The 17,264-nt window shown below is 40.7% G+C and overlaps 1 protein-coding gene across 2 annotated transcripts in view; it reads right to left on the bottom strand.

Moving 5' to 3' along the window:
- wscd2 (WSC domain sialate O sulfotransferase 2) overlaps positions 1-17,264 on the bottom strand; it is a 39,570-nt gene that overhangs the window by 8,800 nt on the left and 13,506 nt on the right. For both annotated transcript variants that reach the window (XM_087175877.1, XM_023413556.2), the window contains exons 2-4: positions 6,500-7,434; positions 3,101-3,215; positions 686-870 (exon numbers count right to left, since the gene is read on the bottom strand). In XM_087175877.1, coding sequence (XP_087032003.1) covers positions 686-870; positions 3,101-3,215; positions 6,500-6,890 — 691 coding nt within the window. In that variant the 5' untranslated portion in view covers positions 6,891-7,434. The remainder of the gene's footprint in view (positions 1-685; positions 871-3,100; positions 3,216-6,499; positions 7,435-17,264) is intronic.

Raw genomic sequence — 17,264 nt, 5'->3', positions numbered from 1 at the left:
TCATGGCAACAGATTATTTCTAAGAATAAGTAGACAGATGATAAAAGGGAAGGAAAAGATGTGATGAATTACATCACCTTGTAAATCGGACTTTTCTTAAATTTCACAGCAACAAAAGCACCAACCAAAATACCAAAGGAAACTGCGGAATGTTTCAACATTTTTCAACAAACTACCTCAACACACAGATCATTTCTACTTCTACTTATCAGCCCCTTCCTTCTTTCACATCACTTCAGTTTTCCCGTTGGCAGGCAGCGAGTGTTTAGGATGCAGACCACGGCTGGCTGGGCTACGTAGGTAGCACAGCTCTCCGGGGAAAGAGGTAAACACAACAGAGCAGCCTGCTCCCAACTGTGGCATTAACCCAAAATAAAACAAATATTTCTCCCTCAAAACTGCAGCCAGGCTTGTTATGTTGCATCAAAGTTGCATCTTTGGGTGTCAGTGTGCATACTGGTACTGAGGTCAGTCTTTCTCAGAGAGAGATGAATTTCAAATTCTTACAATATCAAATATATTTTTTTGGTCAACAAATTATTATTAAAATCTGGGCAAATTATTCAAATATCAAAAGGCCAGTTGCATTCGTTGCATTTACTTGATCGCCCTGAGAGTCAGTGTTTGTGGTTCTAATGAGGCCAGGGGGAGTTTTTTTTTGTTTTTTGCTGAGTGTCAGACTCACAGCGCCGCGCTGACTCCTGGCTCAGTTCCAGCCTATAGATGGACAGTCTGTTGGCTCCTCCGCAGAGGTTGCTCTTCTCTCCTTTACAATCCATGTTACATTCGCTCTCTGAAGCATTGGGCGCCTGGATCTTGTGGCCACAGTAGCACTCAGCTCCAAACTCCAGGCCTGCGTACATGTAACCTCTGGAGGAGAGAGAAAGAAAAAAAACGGATTGGCATCGTTAGTAAAGGAAGACCGGGAGGTTCGAGTGATTTTTCTGAGCCTTCATTATGTGCCCTAATCCTTCACAGGCCAATACAGTTTATCTTTCCAGGCAACTGGATAAGCTGTAATCAATAAGAATAAACAAATGATGCGCAGAGGATGTTGAGACAACGATGAAAACACATACAAACATTAGTCTGAAATAACATCTCTCTCTCTTTGGTGATGGAAGATGAGAGAAGTTAGACATGCTGCGAGGCTCTAAGGCAAAGCCAATTATAAATGAGTGTAGTGTACTTGTGAGTGAAAAACTGAAAACTGAATCCATCACACAAGGCCTCTTCTCTCCTTTCTATTGCTTCATGGAGGATTTGACTCCCAAGACGCCTTTCGGATGCAATTAGACATCTAATACACCTCTCACACACAAATCCCCTGGGCTGTCAATCAAACCCAAACCTCTGTGTGCTTCTATGTGCTGTTGCCCCTCATTTTGTTTGTCTGTTTTTATTCACCCACTGCTCAGAGAGAGAGAGATAGAGAGAGAGAGAGAGAGAGAGAGAGAGAGAGAGAGAGAGAGAGAGAGAGAGGAGGTGGGCAGGCTGCAAGAGGCGAGAAGCAAGAGGAGGAAGGAGATGAAAACAAGCATCTCTCTCTGCTCCTATTCCTCGCTCTGCAAATCAGTGATGGGTGTAATTCAATGCATTCGATAGAGCCGTCCCTGGTATTCCTCAGGGAGAAAAAAAGAGGTGAGAGGAAGATGGCGAGGTTGCACAGAGAGGGAGACAGGATGTGTGGAAACAGGAGACTAATGGGGGAGAGGTGCAGAGAGATAATGCTTTGAAAACTGGAGCATTCATAACTGTTTTTCATGTTCCCACCACATACAAACACCAGGAACTGACAATGTAGCTACAAAAATGATATTAGGGTGTTCTATAAGACCAAATGCTCAAACTATTCTCATTTCAAATGTGTGCAGGCACCTGAATATTAAACTCTTATGTGACTGCTGAACATGTCATCCCAAAACCCTGGATACAAATATGTTGATATAACAACCTGCGCTCTTCTGGGAAAGCTTTCCACAAGATTTTTGCAGCCAGGCGGCAGGTATTTGGTCCCATTCAGCCACAGGAGCATTAGTGATGTCGAGTGATAAGACTTGGCTCGCAGTTGGTGTTCCAAAAACAAACCAAAAACATCCCAAAGGTGTAAGATGCCAGGCTGGATCCAGACCATGCTCCAGGCTTACCATGTGTCAACTGGTTTATGCTAATTTAATTGAAAATTTGTTTGTGGATGTGCAGCACAAAAGAACCAATATCAGTTAACATGATGTACGCCTTAAAGTGGGTCCTGTTTTATTATCTAATCTCGAGGCCCTGTCTTGAGGAGTGTCACAATCTAGCCTTAAATCCTTAATTATTTCAGTTTTGAGCATTGCATATTTCCTAATGAATGTATACAATCAAATCACAACACAAAAAAATCTGCATCCAAATAGCATACAGGCATAGAAAGAAATGATTCACAGTGCACAGAGAGTGGGACCAGCAGCTCGTCTCTCCCCTGGGGCCATGTAACAGGTTAATCTAACCACGGTCGGATGGGGTTCAGACAGGGGCTCTGCAGGCTTGTTGAGTTCCTAACCAACAAGCTCAAAAAATGATTTCTTCATGGACCACAGGCCCATCGCCATGTTGAAACAGGAAAATGTCTTTCCCAAAACTGTTGACATAAAGTTGGAAGCACTCTATTGTCTAAAATATTGTACTCTGTAGCATTAAGATTTCCCCACATGAAACTGGGCCTAGCCCAGACTACGAAAAACAGCCTCAGACCAAAAGTACACAAAAGTATGTGGACAGGGGTGCAATTTTTGTCAAATTCTGTTTCGAAGGTCAAGAATAAGATTATTTGCTCAACTGCAAGTTCAATTATTTTGCACATCAAGACAAATGCTGATGTTTATCTGCGACAACACTGTATTGGTCAATAACTGGCAATCACATCAACAGTATCAGTCTGACTCTATAAAACACCACAAATTAAGCAGTAATCACCATCAGGTTTTTTTAATTTCCAATTCAGCTCTTTTGTACTGTCAGTCTGACATTAAATCTCAGCCTGTCATTTAGCATCAATAGATGAAAAAAAGAGGGATATCTTATGCAGGAGTTTTTTTGTTGTTTGCAGCTATCATACCTTTCTGCACAGTTGTCCTGGCAACGGAATACCGTCATTTTTTTGTAGTCAAAAAAGGAAACTCCTCTCAACGCTCTTTTCTGTGTGTCATCAATGTAGCAGCCAATGTACTTTGCTGGAAAAGAGAAAAAAATATGTTAGTCGTGTAAACAGGAGGGAACTTTGATTTTGTACATAGATGTATATAGTTTAAGTATAGGTCTCTGGCATAATAATGCACCTCAGCCAATATACAACAGTCAAAATAATGTTTCAAGTGTCTAAGTGAATACTCTCTGCAACAGTATCTTCCTCACAGTGCTACACAGTGTAGTAGCAGAGCACATGAGGAATCCAAACTGGGGCAGAATCTTTATTTATTTATAAAGACACACATCCCCTTCTAGTGGCCTGTAACTGTAGTAGCAGTCATCTCTCTGCATTTTTCAGAAGTGTGTGGGGGTTGGGCCTCAGTGAACCTCTGCAGGGGGATACGGCAACCCTTCAACAGCTTCTTGCCTCTCATTAAAACACTGGTCCCCTGTTAAAGCAAGCCGACCAAGCTCTACTGTACCTTTAACAAACAAACCCCTCGCCATCTGTGCTGTGCCATTACCCCTCTGAGCCTCTGTTAATAGCTAAATGGGGGAAGCATAGAGTCCTAGTCCCTGCATTACTTTAATTGTTATGGTCTAAAGGCCTGCATTTCAGCTGCAGGACTCAGCTATAATCTTCCTCCTAACTATTGTTGAGCTGGAAAATAATCTGCTTTATGATGAAGGGAAAATGCTGATTTAAATGAAGCTGCAGGTCCATTATGAACAGCATATTTCTGCTAAGCACGACATGAGGGTAAAGGATGGAACGGCAGATGCAACTGATGTGGTGTGGTGTGGTTTTATGATTTTAACACATAACCTCATTGTACCTGGTGGATCATAAAAAACTACTGTCAGCAGTGTTTCAGGTATATTCTTTCTACAGTCTCCTCCTGTTCTCCTTTCAGTACAGTCTGCTTCTGTACTGTGCTGCAAATCTGTTAATGCGGTCTGGATCTTATGCTGCAATATTCCCTCCAAATTGAAATTCAGAGCCAGAGAGAATGAGTGCATTTGCGGTGAGAGGAGGGGGGAGAAAAAAAAGTCTCTTCACCGGTTCTGACTATGGTTCAGACTGCAGAGTAATGAGTGTTGCTGGATGTATGAGAGCTAACGAATGCTTTGAAGCTGTTAATTACTCTATCATCACGTTTAACTGCAGTCCTGTGAGGTTAGCATTTCAGAAAAAGGGAGGATGATAGGAGGAGGAGGAGGAGGACTGAGCAAGACTGAGAGACCTTCATTTGATCAGATAACCCAAAGCCTGAATGTACGTAGTAAACATGTTTGTTTCCCTGGCCTTGAATTGAAAAGAAAAACAGCTCAAAACTGTGGTAGTTACAAAAACATTGTTCTTTAAAATCCTGCACTCTGATGCGCAGCAGGGTGCTACACTGTACTGTGACTTATTTATTTCCTCCATAGGTTTGATTGTCTTTGGGCTCACAGAGGTTGGAGTCTATTCTGGCTTTGCACTAACACAGACAGAGCAGCAGTCACTCACACTTACTGCACGTTTCTTATTTACGGGCAGTTTAGATTCTCCACCTGTCTGTACTGCACTCTGGAGGCAAACCAGCAGCGACCCACGTAATCACAGTGGAGCTCTAATAAAATCACGGAGCTATTTATGGCTATTCAGGGTCTATTTTAAGATTTTATGGATGAATACACGAAAACTCCCAAACCATTCAAGTACTTTCCGGACCAGATGTTTATCACCGCTGGTGGAATAATAACTAAGAGCATCTACTCAAGCACTGAACTTCACAACAATTTTGTTGTATTTGTCCTTTATTTGAGTATTTCCATTTTATGCTACATTATACTTCTCCTCCACTGCATTTCACAGTTCAAAATACCGCACTTTTTGCTAATTTATTTTCAGCTATAGTTACTAGTTACTGTTCAGGTAGAAATTTTACACAAAAAACATAGAATCAGAATATATGAAACATACAAAGTAATTAAATCTAGAGCCACCTCAACCACCTATATTATTATTATGGTGATTATATGTTAATGTATCAGTAATAACTGAAAGATTTAATATCATATTTAACAGTCAGCAGGGAGCCATTCTGCATCTCTGCTAAATACTGTTTTCTTCATGGAGAGACGAGCAGGAGAGTGAAACCGCTGTAGTAAGATGACTTTGGTTGCACATGGGGCGGTCTGCTTGAATACATGTTGGAAATATTCACTGTTGACATTGTTTTTTAATAATTTATTGCTTATCCAACAGGGTAGTAAATGTTTGACAGGGAAAGAAAAGCAAAGCGGGGGAAGAGAGAAGTGAGCCAGCAGTAAATTATATCTTCTAATCTTCTAATTTGATCATGTTTCATTTGTGAAGGATATTTGTGCCTGTCAAGGTCAGAGACGTCAGACAGTTTCCTTCCTCCCACTGGTGTTTTCAAAACGTTTTATGATTAGATAGGATGTCACATGCTAGTGAGGCGTTTATATGTAAACTTTGTGTGTAGTTAAACAGATTACTTAAACTGGAAATCCCTCAGTCATGAAGTCATTTAGATGTTGTGATTGTGCTGCAGCTCCAGCGTGGCTGAACAAACGTGTGCCGAGCGACACGCAGCGCAGCTACAGCCGAAGCACAAAGGGTGAGATCCTTGAAGGATTCACTCTGAGAAAAGACAGAGGACTTAATCATAATCATCATCTCACTCTTCTCTCAAGAGAGTTCCTGCGTGACCAATTACAACTAGAAATTTCCAGTCATTAAAATGGTGCAGTTTGTAATCAGAGATTACTTTGGATCACTTTCATATTAGCACGGCGTGTCAGATGGACAAAAGCTGCTTTTATGTTTACCAGTGGATCTAAATGATAAATCAGCCTGTATTAAAAGTTAATATCTTATAATTTATTAAATGTTCTAATTTGCAAAACAATGGGGTGTTATTAGCCAATAATAATTGTTATAATCATAATTAACGCAGGAACTCAGTTTTACTGAGCAATCATTAATGTTGCAACACTGCAATTATTTTTGCAATTGTTGGCACTCTTGTGATTATTCTCTCAGCTGAAACTCATTTTTTTCTGCCTATAAATTCTATTTATGCCTTTGCTGAGCTGTACAAATATGCACTGCCTTGATTTATTGTACTTTTTTTTACATAGATTTTGTGTGTAAAAAACCACCGTGGGCATCAGCCAAATCTTATCTTTTATAGTTTACGAACTCATTTTGAATTTTGAGATGTGTGAGAAGACCACAGGGCTCAGGTGTTGAATTTGAGAAGCTGCTTAATTGAAAACAATACCACTGCAATAGTAAAGTATAGCATGTATGACCCACCTCTTCCATCATCCATGTCTTTGGCATTGCGTCCTTTAAGTGCACGGTTCCAGTTGCTGGTGTAGTCTCCCCCCCTGCCCTCCGTCTCCTGGCCCTGCTGTCCAGTCTTTTTCATCCACGGAGGGCCATACCTCCGGCCAGACCTGCGTGTCTCCTTAAACACTCTACTCATGATGCCAAGCCCCCGAGTGCCTGACGATGAGGTCCGGCTGCCCATCTCTGCAACTGCCAACGAGTCCCGGCCCCCTCGGCCTCCGGGGCCGCTGTCCCCGACAAAGCCAGAGTGCAGGAAGACGAGGCTCCCAGCGGTCAGGTAGAGGAGGATGAGGGAAAAGAATCTGACAGGTTTCCTGCGGAAATAGCGCTGTATCTTCAGCAGAGCCTTGGCCATGCTGGCTCCCCCTGCCACTTAGACACACTCTCCCGGTGATGAAAACTCATAAAGCAGAAGAATCAACACCAGCTCTCCCTACTCCCACTAAACAGCCCCACTGGGCACTAACTAAAGTGAAGAAAAAGTCAATTGAAGCGTCTCAATCTTGTATGAAGGTCATCCAACAACAATAACATGACTTCTCTCTCATGTATGCCTCTTCAGTCTCATGACAGATGCGTTACACTTGTGCACAATGCAGCTCTGCCGATCGTATCCACGTGAGAGTCCTCCGTTCCCGCTGACGGTCCAGCTCTGAGAGCCGGCTGCAGGGCCGCGGCATGAAAGGTGAGTGACTCAGAGTGAAAGATGATCACTCAACAGTGCTTTCACTCCAGTTATCAGCCTACAGAGATGCCACACCAGCACCGCTGTGGCACTTTCTCCCACACTGTGCAGAAGGAAGAGGGTTTTATTTACCAGCTCAGCTGCGATCCTTTCACCTTTGTGTGGCCGGCTATTCACTGAGACGATCTGAGAGAGAGAGGGCGTGACTCACCATCTGCAGGAACGACACACAAAAAAGGAAGAATAAGTGCACACCTGAGTAAGCTTTATCACACACAGAAAAGAAGAAATAACATGAGCAGGTTACAAAAGGATGAACTCAGCAGCATCTCCTGCAAGGAAATACATCTCCAACCTCTTGCTAAGCTTTGAACTAATCCAAGTGTAATCAGAGACACAGAAATTCACCATTTAAACAATATGGCTAGTTTCTATTATAGTTACATTGAACTTTCTAGTGAATCATAAGTGAAACTGTCCTCATTTTTTTGTCTTCTGTCAAACTCGCATTAATGGGAACACCGAGAGATAAGCAAAGAAAAACAAATAATAGGATTAAAAGCAATTAAGTATCTGGAAAACTTATTTCTGTTGTTGTGCACCAAACAGTCTGAGCTGATTAACTTCAACGAGCTCAGAGTTCTACATTATCTGTAATAAATTAGGTTAAGCCGAGAGGGGAAAAACAGAAACAAAGTTCTACCCTGTGGCATTTTCACTGATGTCTTTAGGAACTAATGTGTGTGGGAATTGAAGGAAATTAAAAACATTATTCAAGATGATCTAAGGTGATGATAATTTGTGTGAACGTGTGACAGAAAAAGCACAAACAGGCTCAAGTGAGATAAGTTGAGTCTGCCTAACTCATCCGTTAAATCTAGGGCATATGCTGTTATGGAATGTCTTTTTCGTATCATAATTCTGTTTAAGATTTTATACTGATTACTGCATTTTTGGGGATGTCTGAATCCAGACTTTCCAAATTGTCAGCAGCCTCTCTCAAAGGAGTCTCTGTTCTGGGACAAGACCGGGAGGCTACAATTGGAGGGTAACGCAACACTCCTTAGGGTCAGGGAACTTTCCAGAACATTCAAGGGGACACTCGCCCTTGTGGCTTTCGGTCTGCCTCGGGACAAATCTGCAGAATACTTGTTACATGAAACCTCAATGGCTCTACTCCCCCCCTTGGCTTTCTGCCCCCCTACTTTTCCCTTAGGTAGTCTGGGAAGAGTCTGGGACCCTCGTGGAGAAATGGATCGCATTCTGCTGATGTGCTTCAACCCAAACCATCCGGGCATAAAGACAATCCTCATCCTGTCTGACCTCTCAAAACTTTGCCTCAGTATCCTGTTCAGTCACTTCTAAACACCTGCGGGGACGGTTTTCATTACTGACGTCTCTGTCTGCATTTAAATTATTCAGTGTTTTGTACATTTTACAATCCACTGTCTTTTCCCAGGTCAAATTAAGTTCCAAAATGACAAAGACTTAATGTTCTGAGGTATAAATGAAGGGTGTTGCTGCTTATAAATCAAAGTTAATAAAAAAACAAAAAAACAAGGTAAAACTGATTAGTGGGGTTCAAACTCAGGACATAAAAGACATGAAAGAGTTTCATATATCCAGACATCGCCGTTTCAAAATAGGGAGGAAAATACTGTTCTAGAAATAAATCTGTTTCAGTTTCTAATTGCTGGAATAGTGTGAAGTCTTATGAAACACCTACTAGAGCCACCAGCCAGTTAGCTTAGCTTAATACAAAGACTGGAAACAGGGGGAAACTGTTAGCCTGGCACAAGAGTGTTATCAGTCTTTCATCTAACTCTCAGCAAGAAAGGAAATAAGTTGATTTCGCAAACTGTTTCTTTAAACATTTGTATGTTAAATGTCAGTGAACTTCAGTGCTCTTTTCATTCTCATGAACAGCATCCAATCCACAGGGATTCATACAAATGCAGTTACACATATTATAATTCCTTATATTTGTTTCCGCAGCTTAACAGCTGTATAAACAGTATTGTAAAGTGATTCCTACACTCAATCTGTAACCATGACAATTTTTCAGCCCTGTGTCAGTGTTTTTCTCCCTGCCGATGGTGAAATGATTCATATTTCAGGACAAATGAAACACAGTAACTCTTAAACAGACTAGTCTTTGTTTCAGAATGAATAATTTGTTTGCCTTAGAGAAATTGAATCATATCTGGGTTAGGTTTCCTACAGGGTTACAAGGTCTAAATAGAAAAATAAAACTGCATATTTCAACATGCTGCTCACTCCTAATGCACTGGAGGGAAACAGTATCCTGAAAATGTGTAGTGGTTCCCCACTGTGATGTAGATCCTTGAAGGTCAAGAGCAAAGACGCACAAGAGAGCATTGTTTCAGGGCAGTGTGTGCACAGGTCATAAGATGCTAGCTATAGCCAAAAAGCAGTGAGCAGTGCTCCTGTTCTGAAAGCACAGAAAATAGGTTCATGGGGGTGAACAGATGGAGACATAAGGATACAGTACATGTGACACCGACCCATTCTGCCTCTCACAAATTCAACAGGGCCACACACAGTTTAATTACTGGTGTTAATAATTCATATCACCCCAGTTAGGAAAATGAAATTGAACTCTGCTCATGGCTAACTTGCAGCTTCAAATGACAGTAATAAGAGCGTGGATGTGCTATTGTTGCAAAGGTAAAAAGGAAACAAGTTTACACTAGTGGGTCTATGACACTGTTTATAGGCACAGCGGTGCTTTAAAAACTCCAGTCAGGTCCTCATGCGTCTGCACAGCTGTCAACTACAGGTTCACATACTGTAAGTTTATTCTCCTAGGACCCAATATGTATGAATGTTATTGAAAGCAGTGGATAAAAATCTGCCATGACTTGTAAATAGACAGAAGAAGAGGAGGAAATGCAACAGACAAGAGACAATGGCAATTACTCAGGTGGAGTGGACATGAACACACTGACTGACCAATAACTCACATTCATATTAAATGAGCCAGCAAATATTTAATCCGAGTGGATTTAGGGGAGGAAACGTCAAAGTTAATCTTTGGTGAGCAGGCCAACGGCCAGCGCTGCCTGTGCTGCAGGCAAATGGCTTCACAAGTCAATCCATAAATATTCTTCATATCTGTCATGGGACTCATTGACCAGGGATGGGGTTGAGCAAGACAGAGCTGTGGTCAATTCTGGGGCACCTCTCCTAGTGTCCAGTGAGTGAGTGAGATAACAGTTAACCATGCCCGTCTATCAGTATGATTATGTATCATTTGTTTTGGTTTGAAGGAGAGAAACTGCCGAGAACTGGATGAACTGAAGATGTTATATGAGAGAAAAAAGGAGGAAAGAGGAAACTTTATGCAAGATGGAAAAAAAAACAATAGATAGATGTTTCATGTTTCAACTAGATTTAAAATCTAGAGGCTGGATATTTAGAAGATGCATATTTTATCATGATAGAAGCAGATTAAATATTCCCTTTTGTTTTATGGGTCTGCAGATGTGATCAATTTCCATTCCCCTGTCTTTCGATTGCCAAAGAACATTCTTTTCACGAGAACGTGGGTGAGGTATTTTAACTGTTAGACCTCCATTTCCCCAGTGCAAATCACAACAGCTGAATTAAATTAGTTGTGGTATCCTCCCATAGTTTAAAACAGGTTTTGCCTGCTGTGTTTTCATAGTGGTTTAAGTTAGAGAAATAGTGGAAAACAAATGTATCGTGAAATGTCTGTGAGGGTATATTTGGTCCACAGCAAAAACAGCACTGATAGTCATTAACGGCTTCTAGAGGGAAGAAACACACATTATTGTGACAGAAACGATCAGTAGCAGCGGCAGGAAGAAGAGGTTATCTGGTGCACCAGTGGCATTTGTGGAAAAGGAAACCACTTGAGTCTTCTCTCTCTGTTCTTTTTTCAGACTCACAGTTTTAGTTGTGCACACACATTCAACTTTTAGACCCATCCTGTAAAAGTACTGATCTGTAACATGTCGGACGGCTTTGGTTGTTCAGCAGCAGGAGGGTTAACAGTGTTAGCCGCAGCAGTCCTGACCCTCCCCTCACCCTGGGGCCTGTCTTTCCGCTCTCCTGGTGTGTTTGGCCTGCCAGTGCGCATTAGCCATGTTTGTCAAATCAAATCAAACTAAAGATCACATTCCTCCCCCCCGTGATATCTCAGGCCATGCTTGCATTCAAGTTTACACAGATTGCAACACACCAACCTACTTGCGAAGTTGCCTGATGCCTCATTACAAGTCCAGCAGAAAGCTCAAGACCACCAGAAGGCAACCGGGTTGTTGAGAGTGTCTCTGAATAAGGATTTAATTCATAATGTCATAAATGCACGAAAATGAAACAACCAAATGTACTGTGACACCAAATTACTGTTAGAAGTGTAGCAGGCTAACAATAGGAAAACGTTATTGAAGACATTTGCAGTGTAGAAAGAAACTGCAGTTCACATGTAAAACTGAGACAGCTCAAAAAAACCAGTCAGATGCCAAACCTCTGACGCTCTACAGAACATTAACTCCATGCAGATGCAGTGCAGATGCCAATTCTTAGGGGTGCATGACCCCTGAAAACCGGAGTGTGAACACGACTGTTTCCAATAATTACCCTGCAAAAGCCAGTTTTTTTCTTTTTAGCTTAATGTTTGGCAAAAGTTACCAGGGTATGCGCCACAGTTCTGGCTTCCCATTTTCATGTCAGCCATTTTAATTAAATCTGTGTTTGATCTCAGTGTGTGCCCGCATTAGTGATTGGCTTATTGCCCAATACACTTAATTACTGGTGTCCACTCAAAGGGAAGCTCATCAGCAAAAGATGTTTGCGAGAATCTCTGAGCAGTGACAGATTATATGAAGCTAGGAAAGCAGTTTTAAACCTCCCAATGAGCTTTTCGCTCCAAATTGCTCCTTATTATACTTTCTTCCAACTCAAAGGGCCACTATGAACCATTTATTACGGACAACCTCCATCTCTGCCTCAGTGTCAACACTTAAAAGTGCCACTTCACATACCCTGTGATTAAGTTTCTAAAAACAGGTTTCCATTGTACGCATTATCATTTAGTGTATGCTATCTATCAGTAGGTTATCTGTTACCAGAACCTCTGTCTGTAGTCTGTCAGGGAGTCTTGACATTAACCTCTCATTAATGACCTGCTGAGAGAAATAACTTTTCATTTTCGATTTATTTTAGATTACCTGTGTAATTCTATTTCATGAGATCCCTCCTATAATTTGAATATACATAATACTAAACAGTAGCTTGTATGCACATTAGCAAACACAGTTGTATTGTGAAACTATTTTCATCCACTAAGCCGGCAGCCCTACTGCCGGCTGTGAAAACAGAGCACATAAACATATTTTTTCCACAACCAAATGGTCTGACAGCAGAAGTTTTTGTGTAAATTGTAAAATATGGGGTTTTAAACTCCCAATCCAACAAAGGCTTTCAGCACAGCACTGCTACACACTCAAAACATTATTGGTTCTACATATTTTTAATTCCTTCAGCAGCTGAGGAGACAATCTTTACTTTGGGACAGGATGCAAATGAGAATGGATTGGAGAATTTGAATATCATCTATAACTGTATATAGTATAGGAGGAACTGGATGGTCTTTTAGAGTCAATTTTTTTCACAAATTAGCTTTAGAAAAGGCCGCCACACCCCACGACACTGTTCACAGAACAGCAAAGTCCGGATACATTATACTGTCGTATTTCTTAGCATCAACACCTGTCAGCTCTTCAAGAAAGCAGCAGCGTTATCACATTCACTCCAGGCCAGTACACCTGGAGAAAACTAGATCTTTACCAATAAAGCAGTATGGCCAACGTTATTGCCGATTATTGACTTCTCACAGATATATCAGTGTCAGTGTATACATTGGCTAATATTGAGAAATTGCAGTACAGACATTTAAAAACAGTGGCGACATTACGTTGTGGGTCCACATACAATATGAGCACTGAGAAACAGAACTGTCAACTCTGAAATGTCTCGCTGTAAACTTGACATACAGTAGGAAAAGAGCATGCGCCTTACTAAACGTATTTGATGTTGCAGTTTACTTGTATAGAAACCTAATTTCTCGGAGATAGGACTGGTTTTGTGGTCAAGAATTGATTGCAGTGTTTAGCCGTGTTAGTTACACCTTCCCAAAGCCTGGGGGTAATTACAAATACCAAGGCATTTGGTATTGGAAAGGCTAAACAGACCAATCACAGGAAGAGTTTGAAGCACAACCTATGAAGCTTAAAAATTAAGCCCAGGATGGCAGGGAAAAAGCTCATTGTAATCCTGATAATACTCCATGGTCCATTAAGCTCAATGGTGACCTTTTACTCTGAAAGAGAAGAGGTAAATTAAAGGGTCTAAAAATAATGTAATCCTCATCTTTGACTGGCGCACAGTAGTGTTAAGCCGCAGCATTGTAATGGAGTGTCTGATGATCATGAATGTTTCCACCAGTATACAGTGATAAGCAACTGACAAAGTCAAAAAGACGACGGGAGTGAAGGAATAATAGCTCCATTGTGATTGTGGACACAGAGCAGCAGAGTTCAATTTGGCATGAGTAAAAAGACAAAGACTGCATAAATCATTTGCACAAAATCTGGATTAGCACCATTTCTACTACTTGTAGAATACAGTGTGGAGTCTCTTTGTAAATCTGAAGGACTGGGCAAGAAAATGAACTGGAAAGAAAGATATTTGACTATTTTTATGGAGAGAAATGCTGGAAAAACCTCTTTGATGCCAACAGGAAAGACAGTGCTGGCACTAATGATGCATCACAGAGCTCCAAACAGAGAGAAATATCCCAGATTCCTGTTGTGTGAGTTTTAGACCAACCCCCAGAAGCTGCCACTCCCAGATCCCAGTAGGCCACATAGATGGACATTTGAGAAACAATCACTTGAATCGGTCCTCTCTAATGGCTTCATAAAAGAAGCAATTATTCTGTAGCAGGGAGGCGCTGTCAATGGGAGATCAAATGATGTCTTCCACTATCCAACCTTAACAAAGCTCTTCATTCAGGGTCTTACAGAATATCTGCAGTTCAGTTTTTTTTCAAAGAGGCAAGGAGCTTTTTCCCTTTCTCCTCTCCCACCTTCAGTAAGCACAGAGGATCTCTGCGCTTTAATTAAAAGCGAATTCTCCCAGCTCAGTTCTACTGCGAATCTCAGTCCTCTCTGCTTGGATAGACATAAGAGGGGATTGCAAAGGGTTTCAGCAAATGTTTAGTTTGTGAGGAGGAGGAAGGATGAGGGGAAATAGGAAATGCCTCCGCATGGAACTTGAGGCAATTTTCAACAGCACATCATTAAGTTAAACTGCACAACACAGGCAAACACGTCTTAACAACATGCAGCTGAGATATACAGTTATTTATTAACTGAGAAAAAGGCACTTTCTTTTTCCATGTTGGACAATGGGAAACTCAGCAGCACCAAAGAGTGGGTGTTTGGCTCAGTTATATTTGGAACCACTTACTATTAAAGATATTAAATATCAATGTGACTCTGGATAGTGTCTTTACTATCTGTAAACTTGAACCACTCTCCTGTAAAATAGCAAGCTAGAAATTATTTTATTCTGTGATATTCATATGAGACTTCATAATGTGATAAATGTGAAATTGTAAACAAAGAACATGAGTAGCACTTTAGCAGTGACCTTTGATATTTTCCGGTTAAAGAAACACTTACCTGCTTACAAAAACCTCTCAAGCAATCTGATTAACACATACTGTACTGTCTCATCTGTTCAATCCATACACAAACAGAAATGCATAAATGCCAACTTGTGGTTTTAAGTTGAGTAACATGCTTTATGACATTACTATTTCCTGTTTCCATCTGTTCAGCACTTCTGTGGAGTGTCTCTGGCTTTACAGCAGGTTGCCAGACACAGTTAGTGTACACAGGTTTTCTGGAGTAAAGGTTGAAACAAACCTGGCAACCTCGCTGTGCTATAACTCCTGAAAAGCTGTGCAGTCTGAACGCCTTGCTGTTGCTTAAAGAAATAGATCCAGCACAGACCTACCTATAAAACCACAGATTGCTGTTTATAAAATTCTGTTTGTGTAAGAATTAAATAAATGAGATATAAAGTGGTGATTAACCTTTACATGTGCTGGTATGTTTAACTTTGAAATTTGGATGGAGCCAGGCTAGGAGTTTTCCCCTGCTTCCTGTCTTTATGCTAAGCTAAGCTAACCACAGTGTGTTTTCATCTCCACACTCAAAGCTGCTCTAATCAGTATTTTTATAGTAACAATATAATAGATGTCTATGTGTAATGTTATGGGGCCTTTCAGATCATTATTTTACAATACGCAACTTCCACTTCCAGCAGCAACAGCAGCTGTTTTCCCCAAAAACGTTTTGATAAAGTCATTTAACAGCAGACAGGCGGAATTAATAATATTTAGCAATATGTTCTCAGCAAGTGGAGGATACCAAAAATGGAGCTAAAAGTGAATATTGGACTTTCTGGACTCTTCAGACAAGCTGAATGTGTACATGTGCAACCTTTCGATAATATGTTCACCACATCAACTTTATAAGATGATTATGTTCAGTCAGTGTTTTGTTTACAGCTTATTGTGCTTCCCCCAAGTGGCCAAAAAAAAAATCACTTAAAGCTGATTGTTGGAAAGACGTAAAAAAGCGACTTCTGAAAAATGTTGAACTGTTCTTTTAAATCCTGACACACAAATCAGGAAGACACAGATATTTTTAACTCTAGTTTTTGTCTAGACACCAAACAGTTAAAAGTAACTGCTAGAAGAAGCATTTTTATTTTGCACTTAATAGAGTATCCTCTCATCATCACGTGGACTCAGTGTTGTTGTTGTTGAGGGGACTGATTCCCAGATAAGATGTTGACACAGCTGCTTCTTGTGGCCTGTTAGGCAGAGGAAGGACGGAAAAACTGCTGAGTGCTCGCCGGTGCAGTGAGAGGGGAGACAGACCCACTACTGTAGGACATGCATTCAAGCTCCTGTGTCAACGAGCGCCCGCTCTGCTCAAGTGTCCTTGAGCAAGAAGCTGAATCCTCCAGCATTATTGTTCTGCAGCTAACCCTTCACTCTGACCTTCTGCAGCGGGACAGCAATGAATAAAATTGTTTTCAAGTTTAAAGTAATATAATGAATGGTCAATCTGGAATTACTTTGCCAATGGCAAATGGCTGTCTTATAAGGGATCAGTACTTTTCAATTCCCTCTTGTTGAAGTCCGTTGCTTTCGTCTTTTAGAAATCACAGTGTGGTCTCATACCTAGCTGGATCCATTTTCAGCTTGTGATTTTCAGCTCATTGCAAACCGGAGTTACATTTAAGACAAACCAACGTACTGTATATCCTTAAGAATGCGGTAAATCAGCAACAAAGCTCAGATTATAGGTGCCACTAAAAATGTTGTCTGGAGTAAAGTGGTTATCCTGCTCACAGCACCACATGCTGGGATCACTTCAGACAATACAAGATCCTGAAACTGTCGGCTGCTGTCTCAGCATGACGTACAGTTAACAGTAGGTATTCGGTAAAACAGTCAAGTCTTTTGTGAATTCCAGAAAAACACAAAGGTAATCAATTTATCCAATTGATACTGTCACTGCATGCGATTTTGTCAAACAGAATAAAAAGTAGAGTTGTTTGTTTCGGTTTAAGTTGTTTACCATTTACCTGCAGCATCCCTTTTCAATTCTAGCCAAGATAGTTAAAGTACACAAGTACTGAAAAATGTACTTTAAGTATCATAGGAAAAAGTGCTTATAATGCACTATGTCATATTGTCATATTAATTATATAATTGCATTATCATTATTATTATTGCATTTAAGTGTAAGCAGTATTACATGTTGAAGCTGGTTAATATGGAGCTTGTGTAGTTTAATTGACTGACAAAAATGAATTAAATTGTATATTAATGTGTTTTCTGTGTAAAATCTGGGTCTGTAAAGTAACTAGTAGGTAATAGCTATCAAGTAAATGTAGTAGAAAGAGAAGTACAAT

This window comes from Seriola lalandi, unplaced genomic scaffold, assembly GCF_002814215.2.
Source record: "Seriola lalandi dorsalis isolate HSWRI2012SDOR001 ecotype SW California unplaced genomic scaffold, Sedor1 jcf7180002054517, whole genome shotgun sequence".
Lineage (NCBI taxonomy): Eukaryota > Metazoa > Chordata > Actinopteri > Carangiformes > Carangidae > Seriola > Seriola lalandi.
The sequence above is the reverse complement of the archived record's forward strand: the minus strand, read 5'-3'. Positions and strand labels throughout refer to the sequence as shown.